This window comes from Saimiri boliviensis, chromosome 19 (genome assembly GCF_048565385.1).
Source record: "Saimiri boliviensis isolate mSaiBol1 chromosome 19, mSaiBol1.pri, whole genome shotgun sequence".
NCBI classification, from domain to species: domain Eukaryota; kingdom Metazoa; phylum Chordata; class Mammalia; order Primates; family Cebidae; genus Saimiri; species Saimiri boliviensis.
In genome coordinates, this window is record NC_133467.1 from 8,114,230 (window position 1) to 8,134,369 (window position 20,140).

The 20,140-nt window shown below is 37.2% G+C and overlaps 1 protein-coding gene across 3 annotated transcripts in view; it reads right to left on the reverse strand.

Moving 5' to 3' along the window:
* The window catches only part of PLA2G4A (phospholipase A2 group IVA), a 147,296-nt gene that overhangs the window by 42,940 nt on the left and 84,216 nt on the right, over nt 1–20,140 (reverse strand). For all 3 annotated transcript variants that reach the window (XM_039460258.2, XM_074389828.1, XM_074389827.1), the window contains 3 exons: nt 12,036–12,172; nt 5,716–5,938; nt 4,884–4,998 (listed from right to left, as the gene is read on the reverse strand). In XM_039460258.2, the coding sequence (XP_039316192.1) occupies nt 4,884–4,998; nt 5,716–5,938; nt 12,036–12,172 (475 nt within the window). The remainder of the gene's footprint in view (nt 1–4,883; nt 4,999–5,715; nt 5,939–12,035; nt 12,173–20,140) is intronic.

Consider the following 20,140-nt stretch of genomic DNA (forward strand, 5'->3'; position numbering starts at 1 on the left):
CACCCCGACCAACTCATAATTCTCTGTCCCGCTTCATTTTTTTTCTAGTTTTTCCCTTTCTGAAATTATAATATGTTGGGAATCTCTTACCCAACAATACAAAATCCAAACAATTCCAAAATTCATAAGCTTTTTCGTTACTCATTTAGTGGTAAAATCTGATCTGAATCCATTTAGTGAGAAATCAGTCTTAAATGTCGGTGGGTACTCTTATAATTCATTTATCCCGCTCGATATGAATATTTAGGTATCCTATTGGAGAAATATCACTGTTTGATTATAAAAACCCACTGGGGTATTAAGTAACACACAACATGCGTACCTTTATACCTTTAAAATCCAAATATTTTGAATTCTAAAACACATGTCACCAAAGGTTTGGAAAAGGAATTATGGATCTATATTTATTGTTTGTCTAATGGTAGATCACAACATTCTCCTTTCATGAAGGAAGGGATGAAATCACAATTTTGATAACATTATAATTCATTATATGTCAAAGCCAAATGATACATATACTCTTCATCAGAAAGTGCTGTGATTTACGATGATTTACATGGAGTTCGTGAGACATGATTAGCAATGAATCAGAGTCTGTTAGGAACATTCCTGTATTCATACAAATAACTGCCCTATCTCTCAATTTCACACCCTGTCGTGGGAACGGAAGCGTAACAACTTCCTGGTTGCTACTTTTCTAGTGATCTCTTCTTTATTAGCGCTGTGGCCTGGGCACACAGTAACTACAGACATTCCCAAAAGCTAAGATGAGCCCTGCCCTCTTCACTGAAGAACTCACATTATTAGTTTTCAACTAATTCTCTCCTGCTGGTGACTCTACCTGTCGACTCCAACCTCTCTCCTGCACCTCCACAGACTGCCAACTTCCTTTGGGCCCTCACACTCCGACACTCTGTCATCCTCTCCCCCGAGAGCTACCTAGATAAGAGCTCATCACTCTTCTTCGGGGCCAGCTTACCTGTTTCAGTAAACTCTGCTATCACTCTATCACATCCATTATTGCATCACACTGATGACTCTTAGGCCTCTCATATCCATCTACTCTTTTCTTTCTTTCTAAGTAGGTCCCTAATTCCAGGGCTTTATCACAAAAACCGGAAGCAGACATCTCTGCTTCCAGTTTCATTCCTTTCCCTTCTTTCTTTAATTGGACGTGAAAGTACTTTTTTCAAAAACACTATGTAAATAATTTTATTGCCCTGCACAAAAGCATTAACTATTTCCTATTATCATCAAAAGTAAATAAAAATATCTCTGTCTGGAATTAAAATCATTCCATAACTTGGGACTAATGGTGTCTCCGAATGCAACACCTTTCTTCACCAATGTGTGCATATGTCCTAGGGTAGTTTTTTTTGTTTTTTTGTTTTTTTCAGTGATGCCCAAAACATACCTCTGCTTCGCTTCTGAGTGTTTTCTCATATTGTTTCCACACGAAGATGTGTGGATGTCTTTTTACCTGTACTTGATAGATCCTTCTATGTTCAACTTAAATCCAAGCTTCATCACCCTCATAAAGTCTTTCTTATGACTATACTAAATCTCTATGACAGCTCACCCTTATGTCAGGTCTACATACTTATGTCATGTATAGGCATATTATAGGAGTTTTCCCATGTTTTATTTTTGTCTCTTTAATAGGATTATAACTTTCTTGAGGAAAAGTACTATCTTTGTATTCCTATAGTGTCTTGTCAAAAAATTTACCATGATGCTGAGTTCATAACCAGAAGTTGTAATCCCTAAATGCAGTTCATTCACCAGTGGAAATTTTTAAATGAATGTTTTAAGTCCTCTCAGCAAGGTGATGTAGTGGAGGAGTCAAGAATTTCTAACAGTTTAAACATGAATGTTTATTTGTTGAAAATTTCCAAGGAATTTCTAAACGAAACAGGTTTAAAATTATTCCAAGAGGGATGGAAAATGTTATCTGGTATTGTTAAAGTAAAATTATTAATAAAGATTCTGTAACCTAATTTCATTATCTGACTTTTTAAAACATAATTCGGAGACTCTCTCCACTTTTTCCTCCACAGAGCCCCCTTCATTCTAAGCATATATTAGAAGAATACATTACAGACATGTCTCTATTCTTTTTTCACAATAGCTCAAGTAAAGCTACTTGAACCTCAAGACGTGTACCTTAAGATGTCTTATCTGGGTACAAGATTCATACAATTAATGTTTAATGACTTTGTCTAAATCTGTTGGAAGGCACAGCTCAAACCTCCTTACCACAGAAGCTTAACAATGAAGGTTAGTGGTGTGCCTCTCAACTCAGTGGCAGTACTGCAGTTAGGCAGATGTCAAAATCAAACACATCCAGGTCCAAAGACTACTAACTGAATAGAAAACAGCCTTTTCTCAGTCTAGAAGAACCCAAAATACCCACTCACCCAAATATTATTTATTGTTTAATTATTTTAGTTAGGTTTTCTTTGAAAATGGCTATGGACTAAAAATTCAGAATAAAATATAACCACTGTGAAAAGTCTAGAACGATCATGATATAAAAATAAAACTATTATATTTTTATGCCTCCTTATACTTTTCAGTCTTATCTTAAGCATATTTCACATTATTGTATTAATATCTCTGTAAGGTAAATCTTAAGGTTAAATAATGAAGAAAATAAAGAATCAGAGATTACATGACTAGCCTGAGGTATTCAGCTTAGAATTATTGTGAGACAAGGCTTCTAAGTTAGAATCTAGTGCTCTTTTAGCCATATCATTATTCTTTCAGGGTGAAAGATGATTTATTTGGCCATGCAAAAATCTGACTAACATGCAAGTGTTATAGACAACGAATTCCCGAAATTTCAAAACTTTACAAGATACTAGCTGGGGGTTGGGGAGCAGGGAAGCGATTTCATTATGGCGCCTACTTTTCTTATGTCATAAAGTCTCAACTCTCTCCTGTGAACTCCATGATAGCCCAAGAAGTGTGTTTCCTTGTTGCTGCCCATCATACCAGATTCATGCAAGTCCCTGCTGCACGTCCCCCTCCATAATCCAATTCAATTTGCCTTTCGTATTCAAATCCTATTCATTTTTAAGATCTAGAGCTCTGACTTTTCTCATACAGCTTTCACAGAACATTCTAATTTGTTAAAATTTACTGGAAACTTATTATTAGGGCCTGCCATTGCTTTACAAACTTTATCTCACTTTCTGGCAAAATGTAGTGAGAAGTTTCATCTTCATTTACCAGATGAGAAAACTGGCTCTAATAGAGGTCCTATAACTTGGTCAAAGTGACAGTGTCTAGTAACAGCTCTGTACTCTCTTGTGCCTTAACTTCTTTAATAGTTATTGTAAATTTTCCAAACTGATTATAAGGTCTTATAGCGTGGGGATGATATATTGTGGTGAGGAAAGAGGAGTTCATCCTTAGTGCCTGCAGACTACAATCCACATAGTCCAGTATCACTGTGTACACATCAGAAGTCAGTGTGGTAAAATAAAAAGAAGAAAGGATTTTTGAAACCGATTCTCAGCATTTCTAATTACTTTCTAAGTGGCAATATGCAAACTACTTAATATTTATGAGGTTTTGGTTTTTATTCTGTGGAATACAGCTAAAAATACCTACTCCCTGGTTGTAGTAAACATGGAGTAAAATAATAAATGTGATAAGTGCCTTATGAATCATAAGCATGACAAACATTTTAGCCAATATTTTAACAAACACTTAACTGGATGGATCTCATATGTGCTAATTTTTGTAAACTATTCAAAATTCTTGTCTGAGAGGCAGCGGAGAGAACAGTGAAAATCACAAAAGGATCCTGGATATACATCTGCTAATAACACACCATTCATGATGATTTGTTGCACTCATGGTGCGTCTGAAGTCCCTGAGATACTTTTCCTAAAAATAGAATGAAACCCACCAGCCACAGTAGCCATTGTGCTGCAGACTGATACTGACAGAGCCCCCCAAAAGTGTGATGTTGTGTACTTTTTAGAGTATCCAAGAAGCAAAGCTCGAGAAGAAACAACTGTTCATTCATGAGATTTAACAAAATGAGGCATTTTGTTCATCAGCCACTGCAAATGTACACTAGTACTTTTTAGGTGCTGGATTATAAAAATTACAGCAGTGCTTTAAATGGCAAACATACAGTTGGCTCTGCACACCCATGAGTTCAGCAAACTCAATCAGCTGCAGATCAAAAGTATTTGAAAAAATTCCACAAAATGTAACGTGGTTGACATGTACTGTGTAGTTAAGCCTACTGTGGTTTGATCTGTACTAAACATGTACAGATTTTTTTCCTTGTAATTATTTCCTAAAGAATGTAACAATTATTTACCTAGCATGTACACTGTATTAGGTATTGTGAGTAACCTAGAGATGATTTAAAGTATACAGAAGGACACGTGTAGGTTGCCTGCAAACACTGTGCCATTTGATCTAAGGGGCTTGAGCATCCACTGAATTTGGTACCCACAGGGAGCCCTAGAGCCAAACCCCCATGAGTACCAAGAGACAACTCTAGATCACGTTACCCAATTAATGAAAAGGTAACCAACATCTGCATTGCCTCAAGGCACTAGGCACATTATTTTGTCAAAAGCTGCTGAGAAACAGATAACTAAAACTGAGTTATTGATTGTATTCCTGATTTTTATTTTACCATATTAAATGAAAATACATTAGTTACTAATTTCATGGAATATTCTCTACAACGAGAAAATTGTCTCGCTTAATATGGTCTTACATTTTCAAAGTCTTATGTCACAGAAAATACATTAAAATAAACAACTGAAATTGCTTATGACTTTCTTCTGAAGAAAATCATGGGAAACCACAAGTCAGAGGTTCCAGGAGGTGTTCTGAGAAAGGAAACAGCATACCTGCAAACATCAGCTCTGAAACGTCGGGTTTGACATGAAGACAGGTGAAAAGAGGTAAAGGGCACTGTGCAGTATTGACTTTTTCCTTCAAACTACTCAGGGTAGTATTCATCCTCTGCCCACAGAAGAACGAAAAAGATGACTTTAAATTTATGAACAGATACCGAAGAATGCTATTTAAAATAGTACTTCCAATCAAAATCTTCTAATTTTATAATAAAAATAAGTCTTATTACTTCTAGAAATTACTAGGTCCTGAATGAACAACAAAAAATATAAGCCCCATGGAAGTAACTATCTTCATTTTGAAAATAATCATAACTCTAGAGACTATGTCTACATCTGAACTGGAGAATGAATTAGTAACTATGGAGCCCAGAAGAAACTTGGCCCCTGGACTCCCTGTCTCAGGCTCTCCTGTGCTCCATCTTCAACAAAACACCCCACTGCAATCATACATCAAGTGATTCACATAGAACAGACCCTATCTTGACTGTTCAGGCTAAGTTCATTCTTCCTTATCTAAAAACTTTATCATTCTTGGAAGGAACGGGTAGTTAAGGGTTAAAATGTGATTTTTTTTTCCCCCTCAGGGAAAATGAATACAAAAGCACTTCCTCACACATTCAAAACCTTTACATCCTTTGAATGAATTAGTAAGCACTTGTTTGAAAGGTAGAAGAGTTACAATATCTGGTGGGAGAATGGATGCAGTACACATAGTTGGAAGAGTAAGTAGAGTCCAGTGATTTTTATAAAATGTATTGCATTTTCTTTTATAATATGCTTTGTCTACTTGTTGTAAAGGAATGTAGATTGAACTGTAACTTACATTATGAATCAGTGTTTCTCCTATTAGCATCCCAAAGATATCAGTAAAAGTGACAGGCTGTCCAGAGCTTTTCTTCTTCCATAAAGACTCAACGTATCTCTTAACTTTCTGTGGTGTGAGAAGTAAAAGGGGGTTGTGGCTAACATTTTTCATTAGTTCTTCATTAATGTCCTCTGGCCCTTTCTCTGGAAAATCGGGGTGAGAATACAAGGTTGACATGTACCTACACAGAAAACAAAGCACAATCGGTAAAGATAAACGGCATTACACAGCAGTCTCCAAAGAAACCAGACACTCTTTGTAAATGAAGAATGGTGGATGTATTTGGTTAACTTCATTACCTGATGGCAGATATTAACAAATGTAAGAAAAGGACGTGTCAATCAGAAAGGAGCTGGTCTACCATGAAGGCAAAGTAAGAAAGAGGTATCAGAGGAAACACTGAACTTCCATGCACAGTCCAAGAGAGAGGGTGCCCTCCTAGGCCCACTGTCCATTATCCAGTGTGCCAGGAATGAGCGTCTCCATCAGACTATTTGAGATGGATGACAGAGCACATCTGAGTCATGTAAATAAACTTGCTTGTCCGGCTCCAAGACTAGTCAAGCAATCTGATCATCTAAATTTCCATGATGCTTATCTACAGGTAGAAAATGTGCTGTCCCAACTACGGTGAATTCCTAATTCCCTTGACAAATGCTTTTTTTTTTCCCCCCTTAATTATCCATTGGCCAATTAGACAAAATCTCAAACCTTGTTAACTGCAGGTCTCTAAATTTCTGAACATAGGAATCTGAAGGCAAAATCCTAAACGGGAATAAGGTCATTAAAGCAAATGCTTTCTTACGGAGCCTCTTGGCTGCCAGCCGTTTGGCCACTTCTGGTACAACTGGAAATCACCATGAGCCTTGATATTTGATATCTAGATAATAAATATTCAGTTATTGTGCTCCTTCCTGTGAACCAATACCTCTAGTATGGTAGATCTCATGCTGAATATTAATTACTTGTTGACTTATCTTTTCCCTCAATAAATTGTGTCCCCTTTCTTCAGGAAATAAACTTGGTTTACTCATCTTTTTTAGCCTCAGTGACTAGTTAATGTCCAGCATATGACAAGCACAGCTTAGAAAACTTCACAGAACAAATAGAATATGTAAGCACTTCACCACTTCATCCAACCAAGGAGAAAACAGCACATGTTTTAATCTCTTATTTCCCTGGGATTCAAATCAAAATGCCTATTATAATGGTTATCGTCCCTTCAAGGGGAGAAAACGAATTCTTGTTGGGCCCCTACTATATTCTGGACATTGTGTTAGTTAATTGTTCACAAGTGGTTGTCTTGAAGACTCACAGTGGGTTTCAAATTTTAATTATCAGGAAAAAGAGCATTGGAGAATTTAAATAACAAGCTCATATTTCCCAGTTTATAGCAGCAGAACTGGAATTCAAAATTTGTCCTCTCCCCAGTAGACTTTTTTTTTTTTAGTCTATTATACAAGACTTCAGTTTTTAGAGACCAAACTATTCCCATTTTGTAATAAATTATAATTCCTTATTGGGTTCAGAGTTACTTGGAGACAAGCTGAGAATAACGATCAGTTAATAAATGGAGAGTAACAGACCCACAATGGAACACGTGCACAGGAAAAAAACACCTTAATATACTTTTATGCCACAAATGGAATTTGAAACAATTCTCTCAATATGTGGTAATGATAAACCAAATAAACTTGCCCAACTCAACCTAGTATAATCACCAAATACCTATAAAAATACAGCTTTGAATCCTTGAAAGATACACAGTTCATTTATTCCTATAGTTACTCCAAAGTCTACCACGTGATTCATCCAAATCAATAAAGATCTAATATTCTGGACCTTGTCATACTTTTAATGAATGCACAATGTACTCTCTGAAGGTTAAAGTAAACTAATGTTCTCTCTCTCTCTCTCTCTTTTTCTCCTCCCCACTCCCCACCTCATTAAGCAGTCGGCTTGGAAATACAAGCCCTGGTGAGAGACAGAAAAACCTGGGATCCTTCAACCATTGACATTGGGTTAATCGTCTCTGCTTGTTCAGCATTTATGACATATATTCCTCAGAATTCAAAAAATGAGTTGGATAGTCTTTTCATGGTGTCTCTGCAGTTACATCTGAGTGTGATTGTCTCAAAAAATAAAAAATCAAATATACAAATATCATCCCAATTTCTAACTCTGTAGTTAAGCGTTTATTTTCATCTCTTTACCAATGTTTCCCAATTATACCAATCAAGTTTCAAAAAGAGAGTAGCTTAAACATAGGAGTGTCTCTATAAATTAGCTAATGAGTGAAAGGGTCTTAGGTTTATTTGTCAATAAATCTGTAAACATTTGCCTCTAATTTTTCACCATATTTATAAGAGAGGACACCTCATTCTCTTTATCTAAATGCATTTTAGGTCGTGTGACATTTTAGACGTAAATCAGCCAGAGAAGAAGAAATGTTCAGTTCAATGCCTGTCTCCAAATCAAATGGTCAATGTTCTAAAATATCAGTAGCTAACCACCAGGACTTGCTGAATCCGAACCTTCAGGGGTAAACATTTAGGATTTTAGGGCTTAAAAAAGTGCAGAAGTGATTTTCATCTGCAACTAAGATTTGGAATCTCAAATCTTCTTCAGAAGACCCTCAACACCTGTTAAGCAAATATCTTAAAATCCTTTAAAAACTCCTAAATTAATTTTTCCATAAAATGCAGCTACTTACACATTTCTTCATTTAGTGATTAAGCAACTATGACCTAAAGAAAGTCAGGCACTCTGCTAGGTAAGAGAGATTCACTAGGCAACAAGACGATCTTAGCCCTTAAACAACAAATGTTCTCTAACAAATATTGACCTTGGAGTCTGTTACACCTTATGTGGCCATTTCTGTTAATGCTGTTTCTTTTTTCATTGTTCCAGCAATTTTTTGTACTACTAAGCTGAATGTTCTCACTCTCAAATTCTGTTTTAGTTAGTTCAGTAAATTGGGCTATATTGTCTACAGATGCGGAGCTGTTCTCATTTCTTTTTAGATGGCAATACTGTACAAACACAGCAGGCAACATCCAATCACCCCTGGAAGAACAGTCGAGGAAGAAAGCTGTGCTAATCCTGAGTAAAAGAACACAGGATTACTGTCCTGATGTTTTAGTTCACTCATTTCAGCTCTCCAGGTTAGCTAATACTTACAAAGAATCACAAGTATCAAACAAAATGAATCTCAGAAGTAATTACCATAAAGGTAGTAGCAGCTCTAAGGGAAGCTTTGTCCTACCTAAAATTCTCTTTTATGATCACAGAAAACTTTCTGGGAGGTCCAGGGCTTCTCCAGATATTTCCGTATTACCTCACTTACACCAAATCACAGCCATGTATCAGCAGAATATAAAAGGTTACACAACACAGAAGCGTAATTTGTTTTTCCAAGCCCTTCCGAATTCCTTCCTTTGAACTTTTTACCTTCTTACTTATACTTTTAAGAGAGAACTGTGACCATGAATCATCCTGACCACCTTTTCTTGTGCCTCAGGGAGCATCTCTTCTTTCCTTGGTTAAGACCTTCACCTGTGCTTTCCATCTGTGTCCTGTCTCTGCTGGTCTTTTTCTATCGATGATCTTTCTATTTATCTTCCATCCATCCCTCGACACTATTTCCTACACCTCAGACATCTACAAAAATGCTCAACTTTTTTAAATTGTGAAAAAATAAATAAACACCCTTCCCCAGGCCTTATGTTCCCTTCAAACAACGACTCCCTCCTTCTCTTCCAAACAAAGCACTTGAAATAATAGATGGCTCTTATGAGGTCATATTCCTACTTTTTGTACTTTAATGTTTTATTCAACCCTTATTTTTTGCAATTTCATGTTCAAAATGATCTTTTAATTACTTTAACCAGTGGTTCCTGCTAAAACCACTAACCAAACTCAGTCCTTTGCTAAGGTCTTCACAGATTTTCAACATTGTAAAACATCCCTCCTTCTTGAAAAATCCGTCCCTCTAGATCTCATTTTTCACTTGATTCGCCTCTATGACAGCTTATTTGCAGCCTCCATTAGGGTTTTATTTTCTTTTTAACTATTAAGTTTCGGAGTGTTATAGGATCCCATGAATTAAATTCTCGATGATAATAAGCTAAAAGGGCAGAACTTGGTGGAATTAGCTGTGGAGGACATATTGATATAACAGACCAAAAGAGAAGCCCTGAGGGAAAGCCCACATGAAGGAGAAAAAACTGTGGAAGTGGCAGGCACAATGTATGGAGGAGAGACCAGAGAGGATGAAATAAAATCAAAGAGGCCCGATAGGAACAATCAGAAAAAAGCACAAAGCCACGTGCCAAACGTCTCAGTCTCCAGTCTCTCCCCGTCCATTCCACGTATCCAAAGAAGTCACGGAAAACAAGAACTTCGCAAATTAAGTGGTCTGTGAATGACAATCTGTTACAAGGAGTGAGCAGCCTTTTAAGGAAGTGAAATAAAAAGGGAAAAGCTGATCTTTAAGGAAATAAGACTGTGAAAGACAGAGTAGAAATATATATATATTCTATAAGTATATATATATAGTATAAAGAGAGAATAGATATACTTCTACTCTCTATATATGTATCTCTATAGGATACATATATACTTCTTTATCTTTCACAGTGTAGCGCTCTCTCTCTCTCTCTATATATATACATATATATATATATATATATATATATATATATGTAAATGTGTGTGTGCACATTTAAAATCCTTTAATTACATTTTACAGGACATGTTTACTGACAGGAGAATGTAAGAAGATACTGCACCAAATCTATAACCAAAGCAATAACTGCAGTTCTAATATAGCTCACGCATACACAATTACATCCCCAAATCAGCACTCAAGGTCTAGTCTTGCTTTATTAGATGCGTTTAAGAAAGTGAGCTTCTTACATTTGTCAGTGATGGACAACAGGGATCTCATAAATAATGAGTATAAAGAAAGAAAACCACTTGAAGAATAATAACAAAATGATTGAGTAGGCGAACTAATGGAAGGGTCCAAGATTTTCTAACACATTACTCATTAAACAGGCAGATGCCTGCTCTTTCCTTCAAGGGAAAGAATGATGATGGGCTACTCCCTTCTTTCAGAAGAAATAAATCATTTTGAGGGTACATACAGAGAAGACAGCAACGCTGACTCTAGGTTTTTGTCTCATAACTAGTCTGATTCAAAACATTTAAAAAAAAACTGTAGATTATTTTAAATGTGATATTCTCTATGAAATATATATGTCCAAGAAAAAAGTGTGGTTTAGTACAAAGAACTCAGAATGACAGATCAAAAGCCCGAGTTTATATGCTAGCTCTACTAGTGATGTTAGACAAGTCATTTGGCTTCTATGTCAAATTTTCTTTAGCATAAAAATGAATAAACTCATATCTGTCTCACAAGATAAAATGGCACAGAAACTTTAAAATGCTAGACTTACATAATATGATAATCTGATAGATGAGTTTTGCCCTGGCCGAATGAATAAAAAGGCCTTGAAAGTCCAAGACAGATCTTCATTAATAAGGTGATACTCTTATTTGAGACATGTGAGCAAGGATTTTATTTGATTTTCAATGTGCTTATGTGAGGTAAACAAACCAAAAGTATGTAGTATCATTTCTGAAAATGTTTTATAAATATATTTGCGAAAATCTAGAAGGTACAAGTATTATACATATGATGTTTTAAGTCTCCACCTAAATTTAGCTGATGTTTTAAGTCTTCACCTACATACATTTAAAGGACTAATGTCATATTTACTTAGACGAAAGCCAGTGAAATATGTAGTATTTCCATATTCAAAATTGTTTTCTTTGTTCTGTATACTAGGGTATTTTGCACCTTATTCTATTTGCCCTAAAGAAGAAAATGAATATGCAGTGAATCATGGAGAGTTAGACATGTTCACTGAAGGACTACAAATCAGCAAATTATAAGATTAACTTAATTATGGGTAGAGTATGTTGTTCCACTTCTATATTTATCTAGAATTATTTTCAATTTGTCTTTTTAATGTTTTAACTACATTTTAAGTTACAAAGTGGCTTCAAAAAAGTAAATTTGCAACAAAATTTACGATTTATTAGGTATGAATTTGTCTTTAAAAAATCTTTTAAAGCAGATTGTGGCATCAAACCGGGAAGTTTCAGTAATTTAATGTTCAATTTTCTAAATCCTCATTTCTCTTCTAGTGCTTGAATTAGATAAATCCTAAATATTTAAAATTATAAAACTAAAATTAAACATGCATACTGACCATGTGGAGCCAGACAGACCAGCAACGTAGGTAGCACAATCCAGAATTCCTGATTCGTACAATGCCTTCATCACACCAGAGAATCCCACCATGGCTCGGAAACCCCCACCTGAACCCAGTATGGCTACCACAGGCACCTGAAATGATGTGACACAGAGATTTGTACACAAAGTAAAAATCATAAAATACAGTTCCCTTTAATCTCAGTTTTTACATTATATTTCCCATATTTTGTCATAAAGAAGTGTAAGTTAACTTCTTACTTTAGTAATGGCCTAATTTTTTAAAGGAAGAAAATAAGGCCGAGTGCAGTGGCTCATGCCTGTAATACTAGCACTTTGGAAGGCCAAGGTGGGTGGATCACCTGTGGTCAGGAGTTCAAGACCAGCCTGACCAATATGGTGAAACCCTGTCTTTACTAAAAATACAAAAAAAAAAAAAAAAAAAAAAAAATTAGCTGGGCATACTAGAAGGCACCTATAATCCGAGCTACTTGGGAGGATGAAGCAGGAGAATCGCTTGAACCCAGGAGGAAGAGGTTTCAGTGACTCAAGATCCCACCATTGTACTCCAGCCTGGGCAACAGAGCAAGACTCTGTCTCAAAAAGAAAAAAGAAAAGAAATGAATGTTCCATAAAAGAAAATTAAAAAGCAATGTCTATTGGAAAAGAGATATTATGAAAATGACCAACTTACTCTATTTAATAACAACAACAATAGTCTATATTTGTTCAACCTTTTGCAAATTTTTGGCTTGCTTTCAGGAATATTGTTTTATTTAACCCTCAGAAATCACGTAAGGGGAGCAGAAGGAAAGTATTTGTTGGTTTTGCAAATGAAAGTTCTATAATGATTCCTGATGTTACTTGTGTAAGATCTACTAGCAGCTGAGTAAGCACCTTGCCTTCAAGTTACATTTACAGAGAGAACCTTTAACCTCTGGTGACCCATCTGATGTTAGCAGTAAGAGAGAGGAAGGTGGGTGGCCAGACTTAGGGTTTCTAGCTTTGCTCTTAAGCAGATGATGCTATCATTACCCAGAACAAGGATCCCAAAGCACGAAGTTAGGCAAAGGAAGAAACAGTGTGCTCGGTCTTAGAAATGCTGAATATACAACATGAATACATTGTGTTTCAAGTATTGGAACCTGAACCCTGAGTGGCCACCTACCAATATGATGTATACATATATTCGTGGGGTGATTATTTTACAACCAGAGGACCAAAAAGATTGTAGTCATAAGATATAGTAGCTGTAAGGAAGCCAGATATGAATTTAGACAAAGAGGAAGGATTTGAATTAAGCCTTAAAAGGGGGTTGAGTATACAGGCAATATAATAATAATAATAGCAATATAATAATAATAATATAATAATAATATTTATGCTTTAAATTGAGAAAGAGAAATCTGCAGAGGCTAGATCCTATTAGAGCAGTGGATAGTAGAACACCTATGACTCAATTCCTAACCCAGATCTGTACCCTAACAACTGGTCTCAAATCAAAAAACATTAAGCATCAAACTACATGCAAACTGGAAACCTCATAATGAGATTGTGCAGTGCAATGGAAGGATCTAAATAGTTTTGAACCTGTGTGTGTGTGTGTGTGTGTGTGTGTGTGTGTGTGTGTGTATCTTTATGTATCTTTACTTTGATGTATATAGGTTCACATAAACACTATGCTCTCAAACAGATTTTAAAATCATAAATAAAGTAAAATATATAAGTCCTTAAAAGCTTGTCTGGAGGGGGAAATAAAGCTAAGATAGGAAACGAAAGTAGGTTATAGAGCGGGTGAATAGAGTAAAATAAAGTATTAGATGCAACAGTAGTTTTAAGGCGTGAAGTTAGAATGAAGGGGAGGGATCTGAATTCAGCCTTGAAAGGGGGTTGAGTTTACAGGCAGTATAACAACAACAATAATAAAAGCAAACATTTAACATTGCTGTGTGCTCAGTTCTGGGCCTAAGGTTCAGACTAAGATAGTCATAAGCAGGAAAGGGTATGAGATTTGGGAACCAAAATACTTGGGGTCTTAGTGTTGTAGCAGGAGTGTACTGGGGAGTTGGGAAGATAAGATTATGAAATGCATTAAGGAAAAACAATTTCAAGGTTGATACTGCAGAAGACAGAAGGTTGTTCATATTCAAAACTTATTTGGGGGCCTTTGAGTCTGTAGGTATGGTTAATTGTAGCACTGTATTATTAAAAATAACCAACCCAATACAAACCAGGTAGTTTAGAATAGAAAAAAAAAAGTTCTTAAGTAACATTGTGCTGTTGACTTCAACACACAGCAAACAGCCTGCACTGGTATTCAGCAGGAGATTTAGTAAGAAAAACTGGGAAAATGAACCTAAAAGCTTCGCTAATCCTAAGAAAACAACTTCCCAGATGTCCTTCTTCAAATGTCAACAGCCCGACACATACTGAAGATGCTTATTGTATGTTGCTTGGAATTTTCTGGAAACAGCCTCCTATTAAAGTGGAACTCATGTGTTAGGTAACCTACTGTTCTCATTATTGCTTTGAAGTAACTCTGAAGGAGGTTTTCAGGTAAGAGTGTTAATTCAGACACTTCTGTTGTCATCAGGGGAAGGAAAATGTCAGATATTTGTACGTAAAGTTGAATAATCAAATAATTGTGCAGATTATCATTACCTTCATTTGTTGAGCATGTATTTACATTGTATCATCTAATTTTTATAACTTATCAGTACATATTATTACACTTATTTTGTTTGTTTTGTTTTTGAGACAAGGTCTCTCTGGAGTCTCTCTCTGTCACCCAGGCTGGAGCGTAGTGGAGGAGAGACAGGGTTTTTCCATGTTGCCCAGGCTGGTATCAAACTCCTGGACTCAAGGGATCCATCAACCTCAGCCTCCCAAAGTGCTGGGATTACAAGCATGAGCCACCACATGGGGCCAATAACCCTATTTTTAAAAATAAAGCTTTTTTTTTTGTTTGTTTGTTTTGTTTGTTTTTTTTGAGACGGAGTTTTCGCTCTTGTTTACCCAGGCTGGAGTGCAATGGCGCGATCTCGGCTCACCGCAACCTCCGCCTCCTGGGTTCAGGCAATTCTCCTGCCTCAGCCTCCTGAGTAGCTGGGATTATAGGCACGTGCCACCATGTCCAGCTAATTTTTTGTATTTTTTAGTAGAGACGGGGTTTCACCATGTTGACCAGGATGGTCTCGATCTCTCGACCTCATGATCCACCAGCCTCGGCCTCCCAAAGTGCTGGGATTACAGGCGTGAGCCACCGCGCCCGGCCTAAAATAAAGCATTTTTAAACACATACAAAAAGATATTTTTTCCAGTATCTCAAAGCTAGAAAGTGGTGTTTGGAGTCATAGCTGGATCTATCATATAACAAAGCTATTATTTCACTATGTTCTACTTTGTCTTTCAAAACAAATAGCTCCTACTTTTCTCCAACTAACTCTGTGTCCTAATGCCAAGAAAATCCTCTGTGAGCTCAGTTTACCTGTGTATAAAAATATTGATCTTGATATACTGATATATAAAAATATTGATCTTGATACATTGATATATAAAAGTACTGATCTTGAAGCCTTTAGCCACTAGTAAACATTCTAGATTCCATAAGATCTATAGAAACATGAATAATAAAACTACAAAATTGTAACTATGAACTCTAAAAAGAATGGAAAATTAGATTTATTAAGAATATATTGTGTGCCTTGCACTCTCTCATGGACCCTTTCATACAATTTATTTCATTTAATCTTCCCAACTCACAAAAGGAAGTCATTGTTTGTTTCATTTTTCAAGTGAGGAGTGCAGATGATACCTTGTCCATAGATAGCTAATAAGTAGTACAACCAGGATTTGAACTGAGATATGACTGGCACCAGAATTCCTTGCTCTTTCCTCTTTGTCACTGCTCAGAAAGAAAGGGGTAACCTTTATGGAGAGAAACCATTGATGCTTAGTCAAACTATATTTCAAATTATGTATCACTTCAAATAATATTGGAATATTTTACACAATAAACAAAGACCATGTTTGGAGTTTTAATAGTCTTGCTCATTCTGAAATAATGTTCAAAGAAAGAACACAGAAGTTATAAGGTTCAGCTATTAGTCATGATTCTAATACGAAGAGAATTAAAAGTGTTGCTGAGAAGGTTTGGGGTTCACTAGCATTTACGTATAAATGATGTCAACAAATATTTCCCATATTTCTTTCACATGATTACGGGAAATGAATTTTCATTTACCAAAACCCCTGTGTTTTGATTGAAGTATCCTGATAAGCTTACTGACATTACTGCCTCCCTTTCAAAAGAAAATTCTGAAGTACTCAAGAATATTTTTGTTTTTCATAGGCAAGTACATTAGAACATGTCTCTCCTTGGCCCCTGTATTAGTCAGGGTTCTTCAGAGAAACAGAACCGACAGGATGGGTGGATATACTGAAAGCGATTTATTACGATGAACTGTCTCATACCAATGTGCAGACTGGCAAGTCCAAATCTGCAAAATGGGCTGCCGAGCCCACAGTGTGATGGTAAGATCATCTGCTTATTGAAAGCAAGCAGCAACCTCAGCAGGACATCTAGCACCTCTACTTTTCTTTTATATATCTATTTCATTGCACTTCAGGTTCTGGGTACTTGTTCAAAACACGCAGGATTGTTGCATAGGTGCATACATGGCAATGTGGTTTGCTGCCTCCATCCCCCCGTCACCTATATCTGGCGTTTCTCCCCATGTTATCCCTCCCCAACCTCCCTACCCCCCACTGTCCCTCCCTTATTCCTCCGCAACAGACCCCAGTGTGTGATGCTCCGCTCCCTGTGTCCATGTGATCTCGCTGTTCAACACCCACCTATGAGTGAGAACATGGGGTGTTTTTCTGTTCTTGTGTCAGTTTGCTGCTGAGAATGATGGTTTCCAGATTCATCCATGTCCCTACAAAGGACACGAACTCATCGTTTTTTATGGCTGCATAGTATTCCATGGTGTATACGTAGCACCTTTTCTTATATGCCACTCCACTGCTCCTGACGTGTGGGCATTTGCTGGCCTCTCCCGACCTGGTTTCCCTAACAGCTGATACTTCTCAGCAGTCAAGGGCTCCGGGCCCCCTCAGAGTGCACCACCTTACTGAGTTCAGTCTGGGCCTCTCAGATATCTAACCTGACCTCTACACCAGTGAGACCAGTTTCCACCTCTGTTTTACACTTTGGCTGTTTATATCCCGCCACTTCCTCAGATAAGAAAACTTCAGCTTCACCTCTTGCTTCCTGAAACCTAACCCTTGGAAGCCCAGGCCTGCTCAGTCCATCTTTCTATACATCACTAAAGGGAGCCCTTCACTGCCTGCCTTTTGGCCTTTACCATCTAAAAGAGGAATTAAGATTGATAGTACGAAGCGCCATTGTCAGAATGAAGGTGGAAATAGGTGGAAAAATATTCTCGCTAAAGGCAACAGTGGAAACCCAGGAATGGCCATGCTTACTGACAACTCAAGGTTGGCTGCTCTTACCTCCTTCAGAAACCGTCTTGCTCGGCCTCTCCCTCCCTGAGTAGCTGACCTCTCTTTCTCTAGTCTTTCACTTAACTTATATGACAAACCGTGGCAGTCAGAATTAATTAAGGTCCATATTGTACTTCTATTTTCATCCAAAGCTGCCTGTTTGTTTAAACTGAGGTATAGTCTTTATAGTCTTCCTTAAGAAGAAACATTCTCTCTTTTATACTCTGAGGGAAAAAAAAGTGATAAGAAGAATCTTTTCTTCTCTCGTTTCTCTTTACTACTCTAATTCCAGATTTTACTCCCCCGACCCACCTTGTTAAGTTACAGCTAGTTTTTAGGGGGCATAGAGACTGGACAGTAACATTTCATTTCTGGAATCTGAAAACTTCATCTGACCAAAACTATTTTAGAACAAGAAAATTTTAAAGAGTGGCCTCTGAACCATCAAAATACATCAAAAATCCTTATACACAAGGTCACCTTGTCCCCAGAAAAAAAGCTCAGCCCTCTTCCCATAAAGAAATTTTATTAATTAGAGGCACTGTTCTAACAACAAGTTTGCTTATCAGATTTCAATTCCAGAGCAACAAAATTGAAAGAGAAAAGGGAAGTGTGAAGAAATCACTTCAAGCAGCCAACAGAGGGCACAGAAAAATGGCAGCTGGATGCACAGGAGGCAGGCCTGAGAGTGCCCAGATGGGTTCAGTCTGAGCAAGAAACTACACATTTAAGAAAGATTTCTATCTGCATAATCAAAATGACTATTTTTTTAAAAAATTTAGTATTTCAGAGAATAAACTGTTAGAGTGTAGAAAACCTTAACTATTTGACTAGATCATTATACAGGCAGAAAAACTAATTTAAAACTGAGGCTGTAGTAAATTTAACGATTAGTGACCACACCTGTTATGCCACAAAATGGTAGCACCCAGGGACATGTATAATATTACTGTTTTACTGAGTAACTATTACGTGCCCCATACATTTACGAGCATTAATGCTCATCTCCTTACCCCAACAGGAGACATTATCATCATCTTGCAAGTGAAGCACAAAGGTAAAACAATGTGCCCAAATATATAGTGCCCAAATCCATTAACTATTTCTTTCAACATTGAGTTCTAACCTGAATGCTGTTCTTGCTCACTGCACAAACTGCCACAACAGCCCACTCTTCCGTACCTCAAAGAGGCCAACTGGCCAGTACTGAACAGAAAGTGAAGACCTTGACAGGAGGCAAAGGAGGTGGAAAGTTCAGAGATCCAAGAAGTAACGTAAAAATAGAAAAATGTGACTTCTGTTATGGGAACGGGTGGCGCTGATAACTTCTAAGCTGATTATTTCTGCCAAGAGAAAACAGCGCAGACTAGAACCGAAAAAAGCAACAGCAGAAGTTTTCATTCTAGAAATGACTTCCAAACACATGAATTTCATATTTTTTGAAGGACAGCCCAGAGAAAAAGCATAATTAATTACCTCATTGCCCATCTGTTGCAGAAAGTTATTATACTGTCATTCGTATGAATATTAAGCGAAGTCATATTTTCCCAGGAAGACTTACTAATCCTTTCCACAAAAGGAGGAGTGACTAGAGGTGGCAGCAGAAACTTATTTTTGAAAAGAAGAACCTAAGAAAAAATGCCAACCAATGTGTCCTACGTAAATTTCTAACGCAAGAGTCTAAGCCAAGATCTCATCAAAATCTTCTCCTTAACCGGTATCTCCTCGGCAACCTGATACTGGTGCTCCTGTTTCAGAACTGTGATGTCTCTCCCTTTCGCAAATTTCCTCCATGCATGCAATGCCTACATTTGTGCCCTGACGCACACAACAAAATATTCACCAAGGATCGACCATACTAGGAGCTATGCTAGGTGTTTGGAATACAGAGATGAATAACACAGATATTGTCCTGGTCCTCATAAAACTTAAATTCTAATGGAGAAAACAGTCACCAAATAAATATTTTTACAAGAAACTTTTAAAGTACCAACCATGCTAAATGCTGAGGAAAGAATGTGCATATCTGCCCTAAGAGAGCATAACTGAGAGAAGTAACTTAGACTGAGGGGAAAGGAGGGAGGAGATGATGTGGGGGAGTCTCAGAAGAAATTACCTATGTGCTGATTAAAGAATGGGAGAGTGTCAGCTACAAAGCGGGTGAAGTGGAGAGTGGGGTTGCAGAGGCGAAGCCTATTGGAGTGAGAAGCAGCACCATCCTGGAGACTTCCAGCTGGGAAAAGGTTCTTTAGAGACAGAACTAAGAAGTACTTACTGGGAGGGAATGTGGGAATTCAGGATAAACTGGTAAATATGAAGCTAGAAAGGATCTGTGCAGCTAAGGGTCGAAGAGCAGTGGAAGGATTTTAAGCTTGGCGTGGGTGGAATTAGATTTCTGTTTTGAAACGTTCACTCTGAATTCATTGCAAACAGAAAGTGGGAAGAGGGAGACAAGTCCTCTCCATACACGAACACATGCAAGTCCTCTCTATACAAGGCAGAGAGAGAGACACGACTTGGGGCTCGGCTTTAGACAGGCAGAGTTTGAGATGCTGGGAGCAATATATGTAAAGAAGTCAAGTGAGTGTAGATATTTAG